The following is a 27,410-nucleotide window of genomic DNA, read 5'->3' on the forward strand; positions in this document are numbered from 1 at the left end:
CTCATTTCGGCGGGTCTACTCTGAGCGCAACGGAGTCGGATGCAACACAGAATATTCTATTCCCAGCAGCAGCCCCGCACTTCGGCACAGCCCGCCGCAAAGGTTGTTCCCGGAGCCTGGATACACCACCATAGCGGCTCAACGGGAGAGAGCCCGAGCGCGCCGGCCCGGCAGCTCCGCTTCTCCTATCGGCCGGCAGGTGACGCGCTCCCTCCGCCGCCGGCTGGGAGGGACCTGCTGCCGAGAGGGCTGGGCGGGCGATGGTGGGAAGGAAGGAGCTGGGGCGGCGCAGGCGCCGTAGGACCGCTCGGGGCTTCCTCCCTCTCTCTCTCTGTGTGCAGCCAGGCCCTGCGAGGTTCCCGGCGGCGGCGGCGGAGCTGGGGCGCGGGCGCGGGACGAGAGCAAGCGGTGGTGGGACGCGAAGGACGAGCGCCTTCCTGGCCGGGGGCCTCGGGCGCCGCTCCTTCCCTCGCAGCCGCCGCGCCGCTTCCGAGGCTGCAGCGACGCGCCTGGAACTCCGGCGGCGCCAACGTTCCAAAGGGAGCCGGCGGCGTTCGAAATCGGAACGTTCGCGGCGGCGGCGGCGCTACATTGTTTCCCCGCCCCCGCCCCGGGTCCCGCCGCTGCTGCGCGAGCGCCCCTCCGCCCTCCGCCTTCCTCCTGCTGCATCTCTGGATCTCCGCCCCCGCTGCTGGGACCCCTCCGGCCCTGCGGCCCCGAGTCCCCGGGGGCTCTCCCGCTGCATGGACTAACCCCACAGCGGCTCGCCGAGACCAGCCGGGCCGCCGAGGCAGCACGGAGCCTGGAGAGAGGTGAGCAGCGCGGATTCCTTGCCGCCCCACGGCGCGTTGTAGGGATCTAAAGGTTCTTGCCCCCGCTTCCTCGCAGGCCGCCTGGAAAGGGGAGACTTGCCCATCCTTCCTCACGCCTTTTTTCCGGCGCTTTGTAGGCGGGTGGGAACTCGGGGGATATTCCACTCAAGTGACTAGTCCCTGGGGAAGAGCCGTGGCGGGGGGGGGGGAAGTGCATCACACCCACCAAAGCGCTCTTTCCCACGTAAGGCTTTCGAAAAGAAGCCGAAGGGAAGTGGCAGGCCGGCCGGCTGGCCGATCAGCCGCCCCAGGGTGCGAGGAGGCGGCGGCGGCGGCGGCGGGGCGTGCTCCTGTCTCGCGTCGCTGCCTCCGGGAGAGTCGCTCTCCCTCGACTTGGACGAGGCCTGCCACTTCCCTTCGGCCCCGTTGCTGCTTCCCTTTCTCTGGGTGCAAGACCCGTCGGGGTCTCGCGGGTGGGCGAGATCCGTCGGGCTGCTGAGGTGCAGAGGTGTCTTTGGATCTGCATCCTCCCTGTGTGTGCCTTGAATGTCGATGTCCGGCTTCGTGATGACCTGGTGCAGGACCAGCGGCGGAGGGATATTTTCAGATCACACCTGGTCTTCCTGGAGGGACCTCAGCGGTGTAGAAGGCGAGAATCAATGCCATGGGGAAAAGCCGTCTTTTGGATGTTGGATGGTTTCGCCCTCCCTTCTTTCCTAGAATAAATGAAATTTCCCTTCAGTGGTTCTTGGTAACTGAACATTTCCTGGAGCCCAAGACGATACACAGAAACAATGGGGGCCCATAAGCAGCAGCAGCAATACATAATTAAACAAATACTGTAGGTGCTTCCTGGAATGCTGATCACCCATTTCCTCCCTGCCACTTATTGTCTGACCCCTTGGTTACCCCTCCCTTTTCTGCCCACATCTGGCAGACCCTTCCCTCCGTGCCCCACGGTGTTGCTTGTGCAGAGCTCCCTCCTAACTTCCCCGGGGGTTCTCAATGAACTTTTCTTCTGAGGTGTGTGTGTGGCAGCAGAAATGCCGCTGGTGGGGTTCTCACAGAGCCGGAGCCTGCACGGGTGTGAAGAAGGCTTGGAGATCCACGTTGCCTTTGTATGGCTGCCGTCCATCCCCACGGACAGTGGTGCTACAGTCCTCCCCAGCTGGGCCTTTGTAGACGCACATTGTCACCATCAGTGAGTCATATTGTGTGTGGAGTGGCTTGTCCGGCCAGCAGGGAGGGATCTGTGCTGCCGCCCTCACAACAGCCATTGTCACACCAGCAGGCCTGGGGGCAGGCGGGGGCACAATGCAGCAAAGCTCACCCCCCCCCCTTTGCCAATAGGCATTTGATAGGATAAGGGGTTTAAAAGGCTCAGGGACAGGTGGGTGGGAGCTTATTGTTACCGCAGCTAATTTAAAGGTCTGGCAACAGCTGATTAAAGCTGCCCCTGTGAGGGCTCAGTGGTGCTGGGCGCTCAGGATTAGTGGCTTGCTGCTGAGGGCAGAGAGCGGCTTCTTCATGCATGTTTGCATACATACATGTTTTCGAGGCAGTTGTTGTTTTTGACTGGAGATTGAGAAGGGTGCATAGAAATTAAAGGAAGGGCAAAGATCTGGTCCCCGCTAGCTCTGCATTGCTGGAGATAGGAGGCCAAGTTAGATTCTTCCTGTTTTCAGATGCCCTGAGCATCAGGAAGTACGACTTACTTACTCCATTGCACTTTAAATAATGCGCAGCCCTTTATGACTATCGCCTGCAAGTTGTTCTCTGCTATTCCTGTTCAAAATGGGGGTGTAGAATTTCCATAAATCCTGATGCCCCCCTGGGAAAAGCCTGTTTCTTGCCACCCTGGAGGGGGAAGGGAGCAACAGAGATTTTAGGAAGAATTGAAATATGTGTAAGACTTTCCCAATCAAGCCTTAGCTTATTTTTACCTGTTTAACTACATACAATTCATCATTTGTGGTTTTAGTTTATGAAAGTGTACTCTGTGGTGTGTGTATGACATTTTCAGAGCACAAAAGTAAGTTTACTCAGAAAGAATGCTCGTTCTGTTCAGTGGCACTTTCTTCCAGGTAAATGCATGTCGGATTGGGGGCTGAAAAGTTTGTTTCTTTGCTATTTTTCTATATTGCCCTTCCTCCTACAGGATCTCAGGGCAGTGTCCAAGAAACCGTAACACACATATATAATCAAGTGGGGCTCAAAACAATTCAACCATTAAACAATACAGCAGTGGATTAAAATCCAAAGTCAGCCCTTAGTCAGCCCTTTAAATACCTGCATGGGGAGATCCATGTGTGTGTTTTGTTTCCAGAATAATCATAGAAGTGTAGAGTAGGGAGGGACCTCAAGGAGAACAGAGTCCAACCCCCTGCAGTGCAGGAACAAAGGTTTTCTTGCACAAAGTTGAATCCTACTGTTAGGTTTTTATTTTTACTTAATTCCTCTAACAAACCCTGCGTTGTTCTCTCACCCTCTCAGTTTAGCCTGGCTGCTCCCCTGTGAGGTTGGTTGGGCATGATTGACGCAGGGTCATCCATACTCAGGTTTATGGCTGGTTGGGAGTTGAACCTGGACCTCCCAAATCATAGCTCAGTGCTCTAACCATTAGCCCTTACTTGTTGAAATCTCCGTGCGCTTGGGAAGCTGGAATAATTGTGGGCCAATTACGTTTTCTCAGCCTAGCCTACCTTACAGGGTTGTTGTGAGTGTGTATGTGAGAAGGAAGAATTATGGGGCTCTTGGGGGGTGAATGCATAAAGGCAAGAAAAGTGAAAGTGCAGCTGATTTGCGCTGCACGTGGCCTCTTGCTCTTAGGCTGCGGCAGAAGGCAGCTAACTTTTGGGAGAGCAAAGTCAAGAACACTCCGTGGCTCAGATCTGTTGGGTTTTGCCTTGCAAGTCTCTGCTGTGTACCGTATTTTCCTTTTCAAGTCTGTTTGCCAAAGGCTTGTCTTGCCTCATTCAAATGGAGATAGATTAGAGAGGGAGTGACTGAGATATTGGATATCTGTTTCAGATTAATCCAGTCTGTGCCAAGCTGGTGCCCTCCATGGCTGTGCTGGCTGGTGGGAATTGTAGCCCACAACATCTGGAGGGCACCAGGTTGGCAAAGGCTGGATTAAGTAATTTAAAGAGAAAAGTTTCTCCATCCCTCCCAACACTAGAACTCTCGAACGTCCTGTGAAGTTGAATGTTGAAAGATTAAGGACAGAGAGAAGAAAGTACTTCTTCATGCATTACCTACGGTACCACGTACCTACGGGACCGCCTCTCCTGGTATGCCCCGTGGAGGACCTTAAGGTCCACAAATAACAACACTTTGGAGGTCCGGAGCCTCAAAGAGGTTAGATTGGTTTCAACTAGGGCCAGGGCCTTTTCAGCACTGGCCCCGACGTGGTGGGACGCACTGTCACAAGAGACCAGGGCCCTGCAGGACTTGACATCTTTCTTCAGGGCTTGCAAGACAGATGTTCCGCCTGGCCTTTGGTTTGGACTTGGTCTGACCCTTATGTTTCCCTCACCTTATGGTCTTGATTTATCAGCTACTTTAAAATGAGGCTGCATTTTAAATTGCATTTTAACCTGTATTTTAAATTGGTTCCCCCCCCACATCTTTTTCCCCTGTTACGTTTTTACTGTGATTTTATTGGTGTTAGCTGCCCTGAGCCAGGGGAGGGCGGGATATAAATAAAATTTATTATTATTATTATTATTATTATTATTATTATTATGCATAATTAAACTGTGGAACTCACTCCTGCAGGAGGCAGTGATAGCTACCAACCTACCGTAAATGGCTTTAAAAGGGAAATAAATTCATGGAGAAGGAGAAGGCTATCAATGGCTTCTAGCCTCCATGGCTTATTTTCTGCCTCCATGGTCAAGAGGCTGCAATACTTTCGAATAACAGTTGCTGGAAGCCAAGGAGGAGAAAGGTTTGCTCTTGTGGTTGAATCCTGCTTTTGAGTTTCTCATTAGGGCATCTGGTTGGCCCCTGTGAGAAGAGGATGCTGGACTAGATGGGCCCTTGGCCTCATTCTGCAGACTCTTCTTATGTTCTTAATAGCTTCTGGGCTGGAACCACCTGCACCTGTAACCGTAATCCAATGTGGATTCACACAAAGCCACATATGATCAGGAGTGTTTTTCAAGACACCTGTGTGCACTTCTGGGTTACGGAAGTACTAGCTGTACATTTCAGTGGCAGGATCGTGGCCACAAAATTATGTAGGCATTATCGTTTTGACATTTTGCAAGACGTTAGTCACCACACGGTGTTTGAGGAGCCTTCTTTTGCAGGTCCCTGAATCTGAATAAAAATGTGATGCTCAACAGATTAAGAGGAAGTCGCTTGAAAATTATTCAGGGGAAAAATAAGTTGAGTGATCTAGTATTTTTTGGTTTGTAACTTTTAAAGTTTTTAGTTACAAGATTTATTGAATTTGTTAGTCGCTTGTTACACAAAACACCTCAAAAGAATTTGGAACCTTTTAAAATATTTTATATTATATGTAAGATATTTTATATTATAACACATATCTGCAAAACACAGATATGTTCATTAAAAATACACAAAGCAACTCCCAATAACAGCAGCAGCAAGCACTGGAAATCCTTGCTATGACGAGATGTTTGTTGGATGCTGCCCCTTGTAATGAAAATGGGGGGGGGGGGGAATGTGGCCCTCCAGACGTTATTGGACTCCAACTGCCATCATCCCTGATCATTGACTAGGCTGGCTGGGACTGATGGGAGTTGGAGACAGATTCCCTGTCTCTGATTTAAAAGAAATAAGGTTCATTGTGCAGTTTGTGCCCAGCTTTGAATGCAATAAACAGTATCTGAGAACAGCACAACGTGGCATTTCATCCCACCTAGATTTGACAGTCCCCTCCTAGTAGAAGAACTGGTTGGCTCAGTTGTTGCTTGCACCTTGCAGGATACCCAAGACTATTCATTTTAGCAGGTATTTGAGTTTTGATTGAGAGCTCTGTAGGATCATATATAGTATGCCAAGTCACGCCATCTAGCTCAGTACTGTCTTACACTGACTAGCAGTGGCTGTCCAGTGTTTCAGACAGGGGTCTCTCCTGGCCCCACTGGAGAATCAGAGGGTTGAACTCAGATCTTTGGCATTCATAGTAGATGCACCACTGAGCCTCATCCCTTTCCATATCTATCTATTGATCTATAGGTGGTTGATCTCCTGATGTTTTCTTCTTTTTTTGTAAAAAAAACCCTGCTTCCTGTTTCTCATGTGGTCTAATATGAATACTATTTTCATAATTTTACACAGTTTGCATTTAGTTGTGTTAGCTGTGTTAACAGTTCTTAATATATATTTAGTTGTGTTAGCTGTGTTAGCAGCTCTTCATATATAAAAATTAAATATTTTGAAATATGGTAAGTAAATATATGCATAAAAATAAAAACAAACAACTAAACATCAAAATCCTAAAATATCTAAAGAAAAATAGGAATGCTAAATCAACCAAATGATTTTGAAAATTTCCCCCCAACGTTATCCTAAAACAATTCTTTCAGTATTATGGCAAACATCTAGACATCTGTCCACTGTTGAAGGCAGAGTGCTGGTCCAGTTGGGTTGCTGTTCTGATAGTGTGAGGAAATTTGTTAGGTTTGTTCTGCCAGGTGGTGTCGTCGCATTATTTTGGGTGCCTGCTGAAAAGCTTCTACCCTCCCCACTGCCAGCATGCATACCCATGAAATTACCATGTAATTTTATTGTGCATAAGTTTATTAAAATTCCTGGTTTTATTTTTATTTTGGCTAATATTTTTGCATCAACTTTTTTAAAAAATGCTTGCTCATAATTGGTTTATTTTAATTGACATTTTAGATTGTCAAGCTGCTTAGAGGTGTTCTGTTGAGTCAGCAGTATATGTGCTGTCTGCTGAGATGTTAAAACTGAATGAGGATAGGGATTATCTGTATCTGTCTGTCTGTCTGTCTATCATTTATCTATCATCTATCATTGGCCTGTATCAGTCCTTACATTGCACACCCCAACTGAACCAGGTTGTGTGCAGTCTATTTCCTCAATTAGCCATCTTAACTTTGATTGTGTGCAGTACTTCCTTGTCCAGCAATGAGATCATAGGGCACTTTGCTGTGGCCTGAGATGTTCCCTCTCTCTGGAAACCAGGGAAACCTGCAACCCTCCAGGTGCTGCTGCATTCCTGAATCCCATCAGCTCCTGCTCGTGTGCACAACTGTCAAGGATGTTGGGAGTTGTAGTCCAGCAACACCTGGAGGTTCCCCATTCCTGATGGAAGCTGAGCCTCCTGGTAAGGTAAAGGTAAAGGGACCCCTGACCATTAGGTCCAGTCGTGGCCGACTCTGGGGTTGCGGCGCTCATCTCACTTTACTGGCCGAGGGAGCCGGCATACAGCTTCCGGGTCATGTGGCCAGCATGACTAAGCTGCTTCTGGCGAACCAGAGCAGCACACGGAAACGCTGTTTACCTCCCCGCCAGAGCGGTACCTATTTATCTACTTGCACTTTGACATGCTTTCGAACTGCTAGGTTGGCAGGAGCAGGGACCAAGCCAGGGGAGCGCACCTCGTCGCGGGGATTCGAACCGCCGACCTTCTGATTGGCAAGCCCTAGGCTCTGTGGTTTAGACCACATCGCATCCTGGTAGTGCTCCTTAAATGAAGTTCATGTGACTGTTTTGTGATGTCATGACCCTTGCCTAGCTAAGAGTTCATTGGTGCTTGCCCACCTCCCGTTAGGGATAGCTGCCCCTGTGCTATTCCTGAGATGAAGCCAGTGTCCATATGATTTCCTGGTGCTGTGAGTGAGTGCTGCAATTACTCTCCATGTAATCAAGGCTCCATAAAGCACGTTGCTAGTAGGCAAATGCAAGCCAGGCTGTCTGCAACTAAGCAACCACAGAGCAATTTCTGTTAAAACAGCACTTGGGTGCTTCACACTTGTGGTGTTTGTTTTGTGTTGTTGGAGGGAAGCCTTTTTGTTTGTGCCCTGCTGAGTTAGTGGAAGAGACGGGCTTTGTTCTTCTGTTTGGATTGCTAGCCGCCAAATTAATAGAGGCCATTGCACCCTGTTCTCTACTGGGAGCAGGCTAATTGTTCTGGCTGGTGGGGGTGGCCGAATCCTGGCTTAGAAGCCTACGTGACAAGGCTTAAATGCGCCAACGACCATAATTTCCATGGCATTTATTTCCCATTTTATTCCTTCTTCCAGCTCATTTTGACGGTGGCATGCAGAGGGTCCCATATTCAATCCCCAGTAGTATCTCCAAGTAGGACTAGGAGAGAACCTGCTCTGAGCTCCTGAGGAGCAACTGGCAGTCTGTGTAGACAAGACTGAGCTAGGTGGACCAGTGGCCTATCCATAACTGGTTGAGTCTGCAGTAATGGTGTCCTCCATGATCTCTACTGCTCATGCCTCCCTTGTCAAGATGATGGAGTTGTGATGAGTCCCAAGGTAAGATGGGGATGTTTAGCCTAGAGAAAAGAAGACTGAGAGGAGATCTCTTAGCCACTTTCAAATATCTGAAGGGCTGTCACATGGAAGAGGCAGCAAACTTGTTTTCTGCTGCTCTAGGGGGAATTAACGGATTCAAATTACAGGGAAGGAGATTCTGACTCAACCTTGGTGTTACGGTAAAAATCTGGGTGCGAGGCTGCTCTGCCACCCAGCTCGTCGGACTGAGTCCGCGGGTCCCTGCGGAGGAAAAATGAGCTCAGCCGGAGACAGGAGCAAGCTGCAGAAGATCCAAGTTTATTGTGCAACAGGTTCAAGGCGAGATTGAACAGTGAGAAAGGGGTGACATAAACTTTTGAAACTTCCCTCCATGTCCCAGAATACAGTGCAAAATACATCCCAGTTACATCATGAATACATTAAAGAGACAGATAGGTAGCCGTGTTGGTCTGCCATAGTCAAAACAAAAAAATATTTTTTTCCTTCCATTAGCACCTTAAAGACCAGATACCTTCTTCAGGTATCTGAAGAAGTGTGCATGCACACGAAAGCTCATACCAAGAACTAACTTAGTTGGTCTTTAAGGTGCTACTGGAAGGAAAAAAATATTTTTTTGTTTTGACATTAAAGAGAGGTTGGGTTACACAGATTACATCATGAATACATTAAGAAGAGGTTGGGTTACACAGGATTAACATATGGAGGAGGGAGGGGGGAATATGCAGAGCTGGAGATATGCGCAGATAAGCACATCCTGATGAGAAGAGAGAGAGAGAGAGAGAGAGAGAGAGAGAGAGAGAGAGAGATATTCTGGTATGGTGCCCATCACCCACAGTTACTGTAAAGTCATGCAATATTTTTTTAAAATCTGCAGTTTAATCAGGACACTTTTTAAAAGTTGTTTGCAGCCTTTTAGCTGATCGGTGTTGCTGATTAGCTAGTGAATCATTGCAGCCCTAAATGAAGCTGGGTTTATCACTGAGAGAAAAGCAGCAGGGAGTCGGAGAATTTACAGCAGCAGCAGCAGGGGGCATTTAACAAGGGTGTACCCAAAAGTAAACTGTTTAGTAAAGTGGTGGCGTTGTAGCACCTTCACAGATTTGGGCATCGAACGCTGCATCTATTGGAAAGAGTGCAAAGGCACGCAGGGTGGTTCTGCAGAATCTGTTCAGGAGCATTCTGTTCACGCCTGGATTTGCCTGTTAAATATCTATCCTGCAAGTCTCCACAAGCGCTTCCAGGTTTTTAAAGGAAGAGTCGATGAGAGACAGAGTGCTGTCTGAGAGGCAGGAGAGTTTTTGCCACTCGGAAATGGCCAAACTGGGCTGGGCAGGCAAGTTGCTTCATTTAACTATGATTCCTGCATTGCAAGCGTTGGACTATCACCCTTTCAGTTCCTCCCAGCTGTACAATTATATGATTCCATGTTCCTAACAAGATAAACAGCAGAAAATGCATGGCCAATAAAGTTAAAAACAAAACAAAAAGGGAGCATAAATACACTTTCAGTGTGACCTAAAGTAACTTCCTGATATTTTGTACTCCCAGCTTCCATCATGCTTGGCCATTGGTCATGCTGTCTGGAGCTGATGGAAGTTCCATTTGTTTTTGTTTTATAATATTTTTACTAAATTTCCAACAAAAAATAAACAACAACAAACATAGAAAATTATACACGACAACGATATCAAAACCATAAAATGGGATTCTTTGAATCCCATGACTTCCTCCCCCCGTTCTTTAAATTCCCTTTTCAACTGCATGTCATTTCTACTCCAAATTATTTTTTCTACCTCAAATTTCCTATATTAATTCTAAAATTACAAGTGTTCTTAAAGTCCTGCCAGTGTATTAATCTGTTAAAAATACTTTTGCAAATACGTAATAAATATTTCCCATTCTTTTTAAAATTTCTTATCATCTTGATTTCTGAGCTTTCCAGTTAGTTTCACCATTTCAGCATAGTCCATTAACTTGGTTTGTCAATCTTCTTTGGTCAGGACCGCTTCCTCTTTGGGCTAACAGCATCTGGGTGGCCGTCGTAGCATACAAAAACAATTTATTCTGGTCTTTGGGAATCTCCGCTCCTACAATACCTAATAAAAAGGCTTCTGTTTTTTTAACAAAGGTTACTTTAAGCATTTTTTCCATTTCACTATGGGGGTCCAACATTTGAAGGGCCCCTGGCTGTGGAAGCCTGGCCTAAAGGGTATGGAAAAGCCTGGGTGAATGAGCAGCTCTTTGCCTGGCATCAGAAAGAGAACCACGTGGGAACAAGGAGAGACTTCTGGAGGACAGTTAAAGGCCCTGGCCTCAGAAGATGGGGGCTCCTTGCATGGCTGTTCCAGTTACCAGGATGTGCTGTGATAGGGGAAACGTTGCTCCTTCCTGTGGGTGGGTGTGTTCTGTTGGTTTATTTACGAGAGTATTTCTAAACCACCAGCTCATTAAGAAAAAGTCTCATGGTGGTGTATCTTGTTGTTGTTTAGTTGTTTAGTCGTGCTCGACTCTTTGTGACCCCATGGACCAGAGCACACCAGGCACTCCTGTCTTCCACTGCCTCCCACAGTTTCATCAAATTCATGTTGGTAGCTTCGAGAACACTGTCCAACCATCTCGTCCTCTGTCGTCCCCTTCTCCTTGTGTCCTCCATCTTTCCCAACATCAGGGTCTTTTCCAGGGAGTCTTCTCTTCTCATGAGGTGGCCAAAGTATTGGAGCCTCAGCTTCAGGATCTGTCCTTCCAGTGAGCACTCAGGGCTGATTTCCTTCAGAATGGATAGGTTTGATCTTCTTGCAGTCCATGGGACTCTCAAGAGTCTTCTCCAGCACCATAATTCAAAAGCATCAATTCTTCGGCAGCCTTCTTTATGGTCCAGCTCTCATTTCCATACATCACTACTGGGAGGACCATAGCTTTAACTATATGGACCTTTGTTAGTACAATAATTAAATTATAAAATCCTAAAACACAGAATAGATGACCAGTGCTGATCGAATTAATTCCCTTGGCAATTTTCAGCAGGTCAGAATTGCAGCTTGCACCCATGAACATAGAACATGGGATACAGCCATCTAGGAATACAGTTTTCCATGTGCTGTGTCCGTAAGTACCTCCCCTCTCCTCCCTCTCCTTCTCTGCAGGAGGAGGATCATGTGGTTAAGTCCTGGGAGAATATATCAAAGTTCTTAGTCTGCTTTCTAGACTGGAAGTAATTTTTCTGAGAAGAAAAGGGCTGTAGCTCAATGGCAGAGCGGCTGCTTTGGATGCTGAAGGTCTCAGGTTCAACCCAGACCAACCCAGGTCCATTAATTTGCATGTGTCCACTCTGGGTAAAACTTGCTGGGATAAAACCCCATCTTCCTGTGATTCCTGGAACTGACTCTGATAAACACTCTTGGGAACCAACATTTCAAGGGTATGTGACACGCGGTCTCTTGCTAGAGGAAGTGCACACTTTTGCAATTGCCTAGCTGCGAGAACAGGGCGAACATAAAAATCCTGCTGAGCAATTCATTTAATTTTAATAGTTTGATTTATTAACAGGAAATTAGGGGTTGCGGAAATTAGGGGTTGCTGGAAAAGTTTAAAACAGGGATGCAGAAAAGGGAGGTATGGGGAAGTCGTTGAAATAAGGTTTAAGAAAAAGAGGTTATGAAATTATACGTGTTTATATGTTTGTTTGTTTATGTATTGTCAGTTGTATTGTGTTTTAATATATGTTGGAAAATTAATAAAAATTTATTCAAAAACAAAAACAACAAAAAAAAGATTTATTAACAGGATTTTATCCCACCTTTTTATATAAAATATCCAAATTGTTGCCTCACCTAATTGGAACACTCGAGGATCACCCAGTCAGTTAATTGTTTTAAATCATCACAATATAGCCTCTAAATAGTGTTAAAAGCAGCAGCATGGTGATGTGGGAGCAATTGATCAATAGCAGCAAGCACATAATAAATATCCTGACCAGCAGACGTTTGACGTCCCCCCCCCCCCCCGAAGTCTTCTTGAAGTTGAAGGATCTTTGCCATCCATCTGCTGGAGGACAGAAGAGAAAGGAGGGCAGCTGCAGGTCCTGGGGGAGATAGTTCCACCAAGAGCTGCCTTGTGCACTGCCAGACACTTGGCTCCTGGGATGCCTCCACTGCCAGGCCGTTTCAAACAAGAGTCTTCTCTGCCTCTTCCTGGCGGTGTCATTGGGGATTGAACCTGCAACCTTGGGCATGCAGAGCAGGCGCTGCCACTGAGCCTGGGCCTTACCCCTCCCAGCTTGACCCGTGCTGCTCTACAGTGCCCCTCTGGAGGCGCTGGGGATTGAAGCTGAGTCCCCCTGTGTGGAAAGTGCAGGCTCGAATACTCAGCCTTGGTCCCTTGAGAGCCTGAGCGCAGTTACCGGAAAGTTCCGCTCAGGCATGAGCCACCAACTTACTGCCAACCTAGCAGTTTGAAAGCATGTCAAAGTGCAAGTAGATAAATAGGTACTGCTCTGGCAGGAAGGTAAATGGTGTTTCTGTGTGCTGCTCTGGTTTGCCAGAAGTGGTACACCAGCTCCCTTGGCCAGTAAAGCAAGATGAGCGCCGCAGCCCCAGAGTCGTCCGCGACTGGACTTAATGGTCAGGTGTCCCTTTACCTTACTGACTTGGAAGGTACCTTCACCTTCAGGATCTTGTGAAAGGACAGGAAAGAGCTGCTGTGCTGGTGTCTGTTCCCTGCCTTCTTTCTTTCTTTCTTTCTTGAAATATTTTTTATTAGAGATTTTCATGATCTACAAAGAACGTGCAATGTCTTTCTCTCTTTTGATCAGATTACAGTCATACCTCGGGTTAAAGTTGCTTCAGGTTGAGCGTTTTCGGGTCGCGCTCTGTGGCGACCCGGAAGTAACGGAACGTGTTACTTCCGGGTTTCGCCGCTCGCGCATGTGCAGACGGTCAGAATGACGTCCCGTGCATGTGCAGAAGCGGCGAATCGCGACCCGCACAGACGCGGGTTGTGTTCGCTTCAGGATGTGAACGGGGCTCCGGATCCTGTTCGCATCCAGAGGTACCACTGTACAGTATAAAGTCTTTTGGTTACGTTCAATGCAAAATGTAAAACAATGATTTCAAAGGTAGGGGAAGAGGGCAGAGGGTGGGTAGTGAACTTACACACTATCTTGTTGTTTTGTCAACTTGATATTTCATGTCAGTGTTGTTACGGCTAAAATCTGGGTGCGGGGCTACTCTGCCACCCAGCTCATCGGACTAAGTCCGTGGGTCCCTGCGGAAGAAAATGAGCTCAGCCGGACAGGAGCAAACTGCAGAAGATCCAAGTTTATTGCGCAACAGGTTCAAGGCAAGATTGAACAGCAAGAAAGGGGTGACATGAACTTTTGAAACTCCCCCCATGTCCCAGAATACAGTGCAAAACACATCCCAGTTACATCATGAATACATTAAGGAAAGGTTGGGTTACACAGATTACATCATGAATACATTAAGGAGAGGTTGGGTTACACCGGATTAACATATGGAGGAGGGAGGGGGGAATATGCAGAGCTGGAGATATGCGCAGATAAGCACATCCTGAGTGCCGGTGATGAGAAGACAATAGTTCAAATATGTAAAGTCTGCCACCTGGCATTGCCCGGAGGAAAGGCTTGGCAGAGTGATTTGACAGGATTAGGGTCTTGACACCTTGCTTGAGGGATTATGGAGGACAGGGGAGGTGTGATGGAGTCCTAGAGAAATTGAGCAAATTGGCACGTTGATTTTCTATGAATTTTATAGATTTTAGTCCCTTTTGACATTGACAATTGGAAATAAATTGATATATTGTAGCGAAGAAGAAGGTGAAGAAGACATGCCCCCCCCCTTTCCGTAACAGTCCCCCATTCGGAGATAGATTTGCATTAAAGTTCTGTAAGAACTTGCAAATCTTTTCTCCGCACCCTAAATCTCGGTGAAGGTAGGGGTGCCCTGTGAGTGGGAATAGGCTCTAATGGAAAAGGAGGTGGGTTGAGCAGGGCAGCAAAGGAGGGAGCAACACGGACCAATACAATAATGTACGTGTATGTTATATAGATATGCACTAATAACTTGGTATCCACCGTACTAGATGTGTGGGTTTGTGCAAACCTGAAGGGGACTTGCAAGCCATGCCTCTTAAGGTCATTTGCAAGTATAGTAGTGCAGATAGCTGGATATAGGATATCACATAAAAGAACACCTGTTGTATTTTGTTCAATAGTGGTCTATGCTTTACATTTAGCAGGAAGGTCCGCTACTGACTGAAAAAAAATGCAGTTTGGTTTTTTTTTAGCTCCACCGTTTTTGTGTTCTCAGGTGCGAAGGTAGCTCTTCTGTGGTCTCACACCGGCATGGTGTCACAGTAGTGGCAATCCCTGGTGAATCCACTTAGGGCTTTCATATTAACCATGTTGCCTGGCACTCACCCCAGCTGGCACAGGTTTGGGCACGTCATGAGGGAAATGTCCTTGCCTTGGCCATTCTATGGGATTTTATTATTATAGGCTCTGGTCTTGCAGTCATGGGAAGTTGCTCACTTGCACTTTAAGGACCAAAAAGCTAATTGCAACCTGGATACACTTGCCCAATTCAAAATGAGTCCAATTTGAATTTATCTTGCCCCATGGTTCCCAACTTCTCAAACCAATCTGTTAAAATAAAACCATTCTTAGAGGGCATTTGTCCAAATAAGTCAATTTAACTCTATAAGGGATTATTCCTGCTAAACCAAAGCATATGCACTTTCATGAAGCTCCTCCTTGGTAAAGTGAGTTTTAGCACATTTTAAAATGGGTAGGGAAGTTGGCAGAGTGCCAGGTGAAACAACTAAATGTGGTTATAAACTTATCTAGTTCTAAACATTGGACTACATAATAGCCTGGTCTGTTAAAAGCATAAAATGTATGAGAATCCTCCACTGGGTTGTAAGGAATAAGACATTAAACATAAAAACAATTACACACAAAAATAGCCACAAAATAGCCCCCCCCATTTGTGGAAATAACACACTGTCAGACACATTTCAACATTCCTACGTAATAACACATAATACAAAAAAACCTAATTAAATATCAGTTGCATATCTTGAGACAATTGTGATCTTCTCAATCCTGGGGGTCTTAAGGTTCAAAAGTGAGAAAATGTCCTTGCAATTCAACTCCTCCCCCCTTTGTCAGCCCCACTCCCCCGGCAGTCTGTATCCTTTGAAAGAGATAGCTGTGGCCACTTTGAAAACTTTGGTGTCTGTTGTTGTTGCAGGTCTTGTGGTGGCGAAGCTTTTTCATTGGATCTGTAGTAACACATTTGTAGAAGTGATATCCTGTAAGGGGCAGGGTTTTGGGGACTTAAAAGACAGAGTTAGAAAAGGGAAGGGGCGAAAGGCAAAAGGGATGTCCTCAGTTTCCGTGGGAAGCTGCAAATAATAAAAATCTTAGCGGATTAAGCTTTTTATTCATTACAATATTATTATCACATTTCCATATAATTACTGTTATTATCTGCTAAGTTTGTTTGCTTTCCTTCACTTTGGTTTTTTATCGTCTCCCTCCCATATTATTAAATAAAAAATTACTCCATATGTAGAGAAAGAGAACTGTAAAAAAAATACAAGGTCAAAATAATAATAAAACACACACACACACACACACACACACACAATGACCTATGAGGAACCATAAATAAATGCTAAGACACACAATTTTAAGAAATCTGAAGTAACAATGAAAATAAAAGAGTGTTTCTTGATGTGACAATATCGGCTAGGATGTTAATAGCAAAATACTGGGAAATGACTTAATACCAAGAAAATGAATGGCAATTTAAAGTTGTGTAAGTACCTTGAACTAGCCAAAATGACAGAATTAATAAGAAATGCTCAGGCAAAAGGTAAACAAATACCATTCCACAAACAATGTTTGGTTGTGCTTCAATTAATTTCATAGACATAAATAAATGAAAACAGATTACTTGTAACTTAAAGTGTCAAAGCCGCAAAGAGATGGAAGTCACTAATATAGCAGGGATTCAGACTTGTTTCACAGAACAGAAAGAAAGTTGCTGTGGGAGAAAAGAAGGGACAAACACTTTGTTATCGGGGTCCACATATCCTGTTAAAAGGGAAAATTATTTCATGTGAGAAGCCTGTCAGGAAATGCTGTTCCTAAAATGCACACAAACAAAGTCTGTGATTTACATCCCATTGAGGGGGGGAATGCTTTGATATTTACCTGTGAAAAGAATTTGGCATGTTAAGATTTGAAACTTGGCAACCTCCTGACTTTGACGGTCCAGTACTTAACTCTTTTGTCTTACGTAGCCCCTGGAGCAAAGGACACATTAAGGGTGATTTCCCTCAATGGTTCCAAGTTTTACATAAGGAAATTTGGATAAGTTTCTCCCTGCAGCCCAAGCTCTCCAAACCTCCTCTCCCCTTCCTCTCTCTCTTTTTTCTTTTCCTTTTTTTTTAGCTGATCTAGCCTCTGTGCATGTGCAGAGTTCATGTCTCAGCAAACCTTTTATACTATTGAAAATGTTGAATATTTTGGCTAAATTACCATTTGAATAAAGGAAATGAAGGGTAAGGAGTAGATTTTTAAAAATAGGGTTAGATTTAAAACAAAACAAGAAACTCCGCAATTCAAGCATTTACCAAAGTTAGAAATTTTCTAAGGGATCATATTTCCTTCCTTTATTTACAGGAAAGGGCTATCATTTTGTGTGATTTCCCTCTGGTCATTCGCGGAACAATGCCACGCCCTTATATATGGGAAAAAATGGCCAGAGAGTCAGAATTCATAGGATTTTTTTTTTTTAAACATTTCAGCCTTACCATTTGCAGACAAAAAAATTTTCCTGCCCTTTATTTACAGGATTGGTCAAGGCCCATATGTATTTGTATGTGCTTAAACTTTGAATTGATTTTGAAGTCTGATTTTTAAATAGTAGACAAAATGATAAACACTGTAATCACTCAAATGCTTGATATTACCAGTTGTGCTTCAAAACATTACAGCTTCACCTCTCACCTTTTAAAACTAAAGAGCAAAGCTAGGCTGAATTTCAACTCCATCACCACACCAGAATTTAAGAATTACCCTCCAATGCTTGCGGACACATGTCCTTCCACACAGCCACAAATTGGGAGAGTTGAAAGGGACCCTGGGGTCATCTAGTCCAACCCTCCAAAATATAGGATTCACAGCAAGATTTCACAGCAAGATTTGTACTACCAAAGAGACACACACATACTTATGTACACAGGCACTACTGGGGAAGAGAGCACAATCAATGCTCCTATCATGTACTAAGGAAGATAGATAGGGAGAGGATCTTTTATTAAGCATAATTAAAACAGCCATAGATTTGATTTAAAGGGAATACAAAAGTGAACAATTTTTCCTGAACTTGCAGAGGAATAGTAAGCCTAATTTAGATTATTATTATTATTACTACTACTATTATTTTTAATAACTACACATAGGAAAGTGAGATGCAGGGTACCTTAGGAAAGATTGCTCCCCCCTCTTTGCAGTTTCCCTTAAAGGAAGCTTACTCGGGAGTAAATTTACCTGGCACAGAAGTAAGAAGGGAGGAAAAAACAAAAAACTGAAAGAGACAGAATGAAACGGGGGGGGGGGGGCATTTTCTGAGAAAAGAGGCCAGGAAGTCTTATAGAGACTGATATCAGGAGCCTTACAATAACTCTTCTGTCCAACCAAATCAAAGTTAAAACTGGACTCACATATTTTCTTAGAAGGAACACCATACTTTCATAGGCATATGCTTAGTGAAATACATACGCTGCATTTTAGCTAGAGAGAGCAATTGTGCTCAACTAGGCTTTTGCAGCAGAAACATTAGTTTCTTCACAGCACATTTCAAAATACTGGAAAAAAGACTGGAACACGGATGTAGAATCACAAACTCAACATAACATTATCTACCATCAGCTTAAAATCATACCCTCACTTAAGCTACTCGGAGGAAGACTCTTTGGAGCCTCTCTCAAATAACAAACATTTGCACCCTTCATTCTCATTTTGTTTTTGTTTTTTTCTGTTTTAAGATTGATAAGGTCCAGCATGGCTTCCCTAGATTTAAATTTTGAAGCAAGCTTGTAGTTTAAACTATGCACACTTAAGAAAGGCAGTCTGTCAGAGACAGAAGGAACAGACAACACACATAACAGACAACATGTAAACATACATATTCTCATATATGTATTAACAGACAACACACATAACAGACAACATGTAAACATATATATTCTCATTCTTTAGTTGGTTATCGCAAGGAGTTGGGCCGCTTCCTTTGGCTTCATTAAGTGAAATTAGTAGGAAGGTCCCACATGGTTTTATGAGCTTCCTTGCCTCTTCAAACACACCACCAGTTAATCAAACTGGCAGGGCTCACAACGCTTGGTTGACTGGGTACCCCTTTATATATGCATGCATTGCTGTTGTTGCTTTTTTTGTTTTTCTTTTTTTTTTTGGGGGGGTGTCTGGGATAGAGAAGGGAGAAAGAGAGAGGTTGATTAGGATTTGGGTAACTTGTACAGGGGGCTATTTAGGGTTTTCCTTTTCCTTGTTGCTTGGCAACTTCCTAACAGGGTTTCCTTTTAGAGAGCTCTTCTACCTAATTCCTTATTTCTTCCTTTCTCACTTATTTTCTTCCTTCCTTCCTTATCTATTTCCTGGGGTTTTCCTTTCCACTCTGCCAAATCCCGCCCAATTCCTCTTGAGCTATCCCTCCTGGCAACCTCCTACCTATCGTTACAATCTCAGGAAAAGGGGCCCTACTGGACGCCCGCGCCGTGCGGTGCCAGATTGGGTGATCCCTGGATAGAGTTTTGAACCGAAAATCCCCCTTGCTTTTGGAAGCGGGCTCACGCACGATACACGTGTTACGTGGCACCGACCAGTGCGGCTGGGATTGAGACAGAAAGCAAGACCCCTTCCTGCCCCCTCCGTAAGGGCGCTCGGGAAGTTCGGAAGAAGAACTCCAGCCCCTTGCTTTCAACTGAGATGCCCGTTGCAGAGAGTCGGCTGTCTTTCCAAGCCGGGTCTCTCCGTCTTACTTTCGGACTCTCAATTGGTGCGGCTGACTGGAGGGTTTGAGAGGAGAAAGAGATAGAGCTCAGAACCCCCCTTTTGGGTCGAGCAGCAGTCCACGGTCTCTCTCACCAATTGGACCAAGAGACAGGCGAGAAGGAGCGATAGAGAGGAGGGCAGAGAATTCAGTTGCCAGGAGATTCCACCCCCTTCCCACCAGTGCACTGGGTTTTTTCCTTTTCCTTATACTCACGTGTCTCCTATGATGATCCCGGGATCGATGAATAAGCCGGCTGGATCCCTCTTTGCTCCCCGGCTGAACTCCTGGGGCTTTTGATTACCGCCCGGAGGATGGCCGAGGGTCCAAAGGATCTTCCCAGGCAAAATGGCCCGGTGCCGGCTGAAGATTTCGGGGCCCCCGGTCAGCAACGCGGGAGAACCGCATGCCCCACGTTGGGCGGCCAACTGTTACGGCTAAAATCTGGGTGCGGGGCTACTCTGCCACCCAGCTCATCGGACTAAGTCCGTGGGTCCCTGCGGAAGAAAATGAGCTCAGCCGGACAGGAGCAAACTGCAGAAGATCCAAGTTTATTGCGCAACAGGTTCAAGGCAAGATTGAACAGCGAGAAAGGGGTGACATGAACTTTTGAAACTCCCCCCATGTCCCAGAATACAGTGCAAAACACATCCCAGTTACATCATGAATACATTAAGGAAAGGTTGGGTTACACAGATTACATCATGAATACATTAAGGAGAGGTTGGGTTACACCGGATTAACATATGGAGGAGGGAGGGGGGAATATGCAGAGCTGGAGATATGCGCAGATAAGCACATCCTGAGTGCCGGTGATGAGAAGACAATAGTTCAAATATGTAAAGTCTGCCACCTGGCATTGCCCGGAGGAAAGGCTTGGCAGAGTGATTTGACAGGATTAGGGTCTTGACACCTTGCTTGAGGGATTATGGAGGACAGGGGAGGTGTGATGGAGTCCTAGAGAAATTGAGCAAATTGGCACGTTGATTTTCTATGAATTTTATAGATTTTAGTCCCTTTTGACATTGACAATTGGAAATAAATTGATATATTGTAGCGAAGAAGAAGGTGAAGAAGACATGCCCCCCCCCTTTCCGTAACAGTGTCGATTGAGTAGGTTTTCTTTCTGTATATTTGTTGGTTTATACAGTATTGGCGATGAGAGAAGATTAGGGAGGCAGGGCATGTTTATTTGCCTTTAATTGCTTTTGATAAACCGTAGTGAGATTTGTTTGTGTTTGTGGAAGGGGGGTATGGAATATTGGGTCAAGTTTGCCATATTGATCTGTGTGCTGGTGGTAGATCCCTGCTATCATTGTTGTCAGTTTGAGCTCTGTGTGTAATAAAAGGGAGCTATACTGGGGTGAAGGTGTCCTCGTGTCAGTTTTAGTTTGTTGGTTAACTTTTCTAATAAGGCCATTTCCCATACAATTTGGTACCAATGGTTCATACTTACTCCGGACAAGTCTCTCCAGTGTCTAACTATTACGATTCTGGCTGCTGAGAGTAGATGGGTCATAAGCTCTTTATGGTGCAAGTGAGTGTTATTGTCTTGGAAAATATTTAATAGGGCCCATTCTGGGGTGGGTTCCAATACTTGTTTAGATATATATTTTTTGTAGGAGTGCTGTCCGAAACGGTTGGATTCTGGGACATTTCCACCACATGTGGAGGTATGTGCCTGTAGAAATACAGCCTTTCCAGCATTTTGGTAAGGTTCCTGGATGTATTAATGCCACTTTCCTCAATGTCAGATGCAATCAATAGATAAGTTTCAAAGTGAGATCTCTTCTTTTGACTGAGATGGATTTAAAGGGAGGTTTGGACCACATTGTAGTCCATTGGGTAGAATTTATTTTGTAACCTATGTCATGTTCCCATTGTTTTTTAATTGTGTCGCGTAACATTGCAGGGTTGTGAAGCAGTATTGTGTATATTGCAGATACCATCCCCCTATCTGCCAACAAAAGAAGCCTTTCAAAGGTGGTCAAGAGCCTAGTGGCTGCTGCTTTTACTGTTGGGATATTTAGGAAAGCATGTAGTTGATGTTGTGTTAGTCAGGGTACTTGAATGTCCCCTAATTTATCCTGTATTTCCTGTGTTGAAATGGGTTTATTGTTTATGTAGAAGTCTGCTAAACGGTACAGGCCTCTGGTTTGCCATGTTTCTATGTGAAAGGTTTGAGCTGCATGACGGAATATCGGGTGATGAGCCAAGGGGATTAGTGGGGATGGTGACAATGTACCTTCTTTATGTTTCTAGGTCTTAAGCATGGATAGTGTGAATCTATTCAGTGTTGAGGGGAGTTTTCTCAGCTCGTGTTGTAGGAATGAGAATCCAGTAGTGGGAGTGTTTTCCAATGTGTGCATCTCCAAGCGTACCCATTGTTTGGTGTCGTCTTCCAAAATGTATTGGATTATGTGGCACACTTGATTAGCGATGTAATGTTGGGAATTCCCCAACCCCCTTCTGAGAGGGGGAGGCACAAATATTTGGGGCTTATTCTTGACTTTTTGTTTGGGAAAATGAATGACTGTATTTTTTTCTGCCATTTACAGAATTGGATTGACAGAATCCAGATTGGAAAGGTTTGGAATAAGTAGGTTAATTTTGGGAGAAGGATCATTTTGATCATGGCTATTTTATCTGAGGGGACAGCAGCAGCAGTGGCCTGCGAAGCCTCACGACAGCAATGGGAGGCGGCAGCAGTAGCAATGGCGGCCTGCAAGGACTCGCAGCAGTGACAGGAGGTGGCTGTGGCCTGTGAGAACTCATGGCTGTGACAGGGAGAGGTGTCAGCGTACTGCGAGGCCTTGTGGCAGTGACAAGAAATGGCAGCAGTAACGGCATTGGCCTGCGAGGCCTTGCAGTGGTGACAGGATTTGTTTTTTTTTTTTTAATAAGATATTTATTAAGATTTTTTAAGATATTACAAAATAAAAAAAAAGAAAAAAGAAATATATAACAAAAATACAGAATAAAAAAAAATTTAAAAACACATAAATTTTCAATTGCTTATTTTCCTTTAACTTGTTTCCCGGACCTCCTCATACCTCCCTTTTTTGTATTCCACCACAAATTATTAGTTCAGCAAATCCTTACCATTATATTATTACCTATTTATAATCCTTTTTTTTCATATTCTCTTAAAGCATTACAGCTGGAAACCACTTAATTTCAATCCAACATCATTCTAACATTCATTGATTTTACAATATTTTTGTAATTTTTAAATTTCTTCCAATCTTCTTCCACCGACTCTTCTCCCTGGTCTCGGATTCTGCCAGTCATTTCTGCCAATCCCATATAGTCCATCACTTTCATCTGCCATTCTTCCAGGGTGGGTAGATCTTGTGTCTTCCAATACTTTGCAATAAGTATTCTTGCTGCTGTTGTAGCATACATAAAAAACGTTCTGTCCTTCTTTGGCACCAATTGGCCGACCATGCCCAGAAGGAAGGCCTCTGGTTTCTTCAGGAAGGTATATTTAAATACCTTTTTCATTTCATTGTAGATCATTTCCCAGAAAGCCTTAATTCTTGGGCACGTCAGTGGCGACAGGATTTGGAAGCAGAAGCCGCAGTGGCCTGCAAGTCCTCACAGCAGAGGCTTGAGGTGACACACAGCAGTGGCAGGAGGTGACTGCAGTAGCGGCATCCTGTGACGCCTTCTGGCAGTGACAGGAGATGGTGGCAATAGTGGCAGGCTGCGAGGCTTCATGGCGACACAAGCAGTGGGATTTCCAAGGCCCCACCATGGTGGGAAGAAGCGGTGGCAGCCTGCAAGTCCTCCTGGTGATAGTGGGAGATGGTGGCAGAAGCTGGGGCAGCCTGGCTCACTGAGGCCTTGCAGGCTACCTCTGCTTCTGCCACCATCTCCTGGTGCCACCACGACAAGGCCTTGCAGGCTGCTGCCACTTCTGCCACCTAGCAGGCCTGCTGGCAGTCTGGCAGTCTCAGATTATTTGTATTCACTATGACTCAACACCGCACTTTGGGTTGTTCTGAATACCACCATTTGGTAGTCAAGCCCAAAACCAAAAGTCTCATTTGGATTCATCTTGGCTTGCTTGCTACTGAAAGTGACCATGAGGTGATTGATAATATCATCATTTATCAGTTTTAGACCCTTAGGTAGCAGTTGCCAGGACATTGTCCCATTCGCCTCTGCGTAGTTCCTTCCTTATTTCAGATATTGTGATATATCGATATATCGCAATCTTTAACTGGTGACGTATCGCGATATTGAAAACCAGTTATCACCCAGCCCTAGCAGCCGCACTGTGGTTTGCCAGATGGGAAGGCATCACACAGTTTTGCAGGGCCTCTGCGATTGCTTTGTCTTGCTTCCCTCTGCTCGCATTAACATGAAGAATGGAGATTGGTAGTACCCTAGCACTGCTGCCTTTTCCCAACGGTTGTATGTGATGTTATTTTTAGTTTATGGCATTTATACCCCACCTTTCCTCCGAGGTGCTGAGGGTGGTATGCTTGGTCCTCTTCCCCCTCCTCTCAGGTTTAATACTGGGAGAGAAAGAGATTATTCTGCTGGCATTAACACCCGGTGAGAGGGAGCAAAGATTGATAATGGCTACAGGGCTGATGCGTTTTCCCAGCAGTTGGGGGTGCTGTCATTCCCCCAGCCCCTGCTTTAATGCCGGAAGAGAATGAAATTGTGTTGGCAGGTGTGTTAAAGGCAAGAGATGATCCACCAGACCTGCATTTCAAAGGTTAGTGTTGTGGAAAGAGTGCGAAGGAGGAGTTAATTTGCCACTGATTTCCATGTTTGCCATCATGAGTTTATGTATTGCCTTAGCATGTGCAGTTCCTTCATCTATTTAAGCTAGGCTACTGAAGACAATTGGAGGCTGCTTGCTGCCTGAAGTTGTGGTTCCATCCCTTCAGATCACCACACCTTATGCTGCCACTTGTGACGTTATTTTTTGTTGGGGCAGTAGAGTGTGTTAGGCCATCACAAGGCGGCTTAAAAGATTGATTTTACACTTGGTCCCTGATGCATTGCTTGGAGGGATCGTCTATAAACACAAACACAGCCGTCAGTTATATTTGTAGTGTGCAAATTAATCTTCAAACTCTTCAGGTCCTTTCTAATACTGCAAATCTATGGGTCTGCTGGCACAAGAGAGCTGAGTTAATCAGGAAGCTGCCGTATATTGACTCAGGCTACTGGTTCATCTAGCTCAGTATTGTCTACCTACACTGACTGGCAGCTACTGCCCAGGCATTCAGGCAGGGAAATCTTCCTACAGAGACTGGGGACCGGGGTCTCAGGCCTTCTTTGTGGAAAGCACTTGCCAAGGAGAATCCTGAGAACTAGTTTGTGGAAGGTGCTGGGATTTGTAGTTGTGCGAGGCCAGCGCCCTTCACAGACTATGGTTCCCAGGATTCTCCATGGTTCTTGAAGTGGAATAAGAGTAATTTTAAACACCCAGTGCGACTGCGACCCAAGAGGGAAGCTGCATTTCAAGATAGGCGTTGTCCCTCCTACCGCTTCTCTTTCCCAGTATTTTGTCAGCAGCAAAAAAAAACTCCACATGGCAGTCAGAAGTCCAGCCCAGCTCTTTAAAGTGGGAAGTATCTAAAATAGCTGAAAAGGGGAAGCAGCCCTCTCAGCAGGCAGGGCAAGGGCAAGCCAGCTGATCGGCATGCAGCTCTCCTCTTGGCTCACAGCTCTAGGGTGCTGTGACCCAGCGGCTCTTGCAGGCGGACTCATTCAGCCCTCAAGTCTGCCTCCGTGAAGGAAGGAAGTCGTAGGTGCTAAAAATGGAAACTTTTTTTTAGGCCAGCCATTCAGAGAATCTCCCAGCAGTGACGCTTTTAATTGCTTGCAACCAGGCATAAAAAAACCCTTAAAAAACCCCTGCCTGTCTTGTTGAATATTCATTGGGCAATAGTTAATTTCTGAAGCTTCTAAATAAGCCAGCAACAAGAGCCTTTTTGCACTTTGATTTGCTGGTTATGTTTTACCGTGTTTCCCCTGGGCCTGCTGTGGTTAAATTTGTAAATTGGAAAATGGAGAGATCCGAGTTTCTAAGCACTTTGGGGTATCTCATGGGCAAGGTCCAGGGAGCCAAAGCTAGTACAGGTGCCTCTAATACCTGACGTATCAATTGCATCAAGGACAACTGCTGCATGGTGTGTGTGAAGGTGCCTTGGGATGTAAATTGCAGAACGGTTCACACAGTAGGTTCCACATGATTCAGCGGACAGGATCTTGCCTGGGCCGGATTAGTCCCGCAGAGATCTCTCTGTGGGCCGGATCGTGTGCCCCCCCCGCGCGATTTTCGGCGTCTGCACATGCATAGGTGCGATTTGTGGTGCAGCAGAAGTGAGTCTCCACTCTGCGCTGCGCCGGTTTAGCACAGCACGCAAGCAGGCAGCTCAGTTCGGGGGCGGCTTGTGGGCCGGTCAAACGACCTCCACAGCCGCTTCCAGCCCATGGGCCTTAGGTTGCTGACCCCTGCCCTAGAGAGCTGCTGCCATTCAGTGTAGACAGTACTGGTCTAGGTGGACCTAGTGGTTTGACTCAGCATAAGGCAGCTTCCTTCGTATTTATTTGTTTACTTAAATAAATAATAAGTAAATATGTATACGCCGCTTGATTGTATAACAACCCCTCAAAGCAGCTTACAAAAAAAAATGAATAAAAAAATAACAAGAATGTTTTACAACTTTCAAAAAGTTAAAGTAACAATAGATTAAAAACAAACTAGAACTCACATCAATTTTCTAAATATCTGGGGAGGCTTCTCTAAACAGGAATGTTTCTAGCAGGCGCCGAAAGGAATACAGTGGTACCTCGCAAGACGAATGCCTTGCAAGACGAAAAACGCGCAAGACAAAAGGGTTTTTCGTTTTTTGCGATGCTTTGCAAGACGATTTTCCCTATGGGCTTGCTTCGCAAGACGAAAACGTCTTGCAAGTTTGTTCCCTTTTTTCTTAAAGCCGCTTGAAGAGGCGCAGTTGCGACGGACCATGCTTCGCAAGACGAAAAACATCGCAAGACGAAAAGACTCGCGGAACGAATTAATTTCGTCTTGCGAGGCACCACTGTACAGGGAAAGTAGCTTCCTGGAGTCGGTGCTGCCACACTAGAATACCGAGTTCTTACAAATATGGAACAGGTATTATGTGTGGGCACATATGGGGTAAGGTGATCTTGTTGGTACACTGGTCCCAAGCTGCTAAGGGCTTTTAGTAGCACCTGCCCCAGGAGCAAATCAGTAACCAGTGGAGATCTCTGAGCACAGGTATTATATGCTGACAAGGCCTCCTGTCAGCAATTGTGCTGCAGCATTCTGCACTCACTGCAGAACCCCCACATAGAGCTTATTGGGGTAATGCAGCCCAATCCTGGGTTCCAGTGTTAGCATGGGTGGGGTCTGAGGTCTCTTTTTCACAGGTTAAGAGCAAAATAGGGAGAAATTACAGCCAATGGGTATGAAGGAGGCACAGAACAGGACAGCTGAGGCTGTTCTTGCAGAAGGTCAAATGGTCATTTCCGGCACCAAATGATGATACATGCTCCAGTTTATTGAAGAATGCTTGGACAGGTTGTGATGTCGGCTGCTTTTTAAAACAAAACAAAACAAGTTGCAGTCTAAATTCTTACGCCGTGATCCATGCAAACAGAATGCAGAAATTCTTGTTGGCTTCTTGGGATAGTTGCAAAACTTTCTGTGAAAATACTGGTCTTTACCTGTTTCCTTATTTTTTGTTTTCTGCACTTGTATCCAGTGATAACTTCCCCCTCTCCTACGGGCAAAGTTGAAGTCAAGACGACCGAAAGGCATTGAGGAAATGCAAAATGAGGCAATTCCTGCTTTTAAGGGCGAGCATGTCAAACTTTCACTGATGTTTAGGAAGGATCTTGGGGGTCTTAGGTGACCACATGCTTAGCACATGAGTCAGCAGTGTGATGCATCAGCAAAAAAAAAAAAAAAAGCTAATGCAATTCTAAGCTGCATCAATAAAAGTATAGTGTCCAGATTAAGAGAA

General features: G+C 45.4%; 1 protein-coding gene across 9 annotated transcripts in view; it reads left to right on the forward strand.

The window, feature by feature from the left end:
* Positions 1 to 138: 138 nt before the first annotated feature.
* The window catches only part of CSK (C-terminal Src kinase), a 76,207-nt gene continuing 48,935 nt past the window's right edge, over positions 139 to 27,410 (forward strand). For 2 of the 9 annotated variants that reach the window (XM_083630538.1, XM_083630543.1), the window contains exons 1-2: positions 1,918 to 2,013; positions 21,015 to 21,065. In XM_083630538.1, the coding sequence (XP_083486664.1) occupies positions 1,933 to 2,013; positions 21,015 to 21,065 (132 nt within the window). In that variant the 5' untranslated portion in view covers positions 1,918 to 1,932. Of the gene's footprint in view, positions 2,014 to 21,014; positions 21,066 to 22,208; positions 22,260 to 22,941; positions 23,008 to 27,410 lie in introns of those variants that run through there. The other 7 variants (XM_083630544.1, XM_083630540.1, XM_083630549.1 and 4 more) reach the window with 7 other exon arrangements.

Source organism: Podarcis filfolensis (assembly GCF_964270895.1).
Source record: "Podarcis filfolensis genome assembly, chromosome: 9".
NCBI lineage: Eukaryota > Metazoa > Chordata > Lepidosauria > Squamata > Lacertidae > Podarcis > Podarcis filfolensis.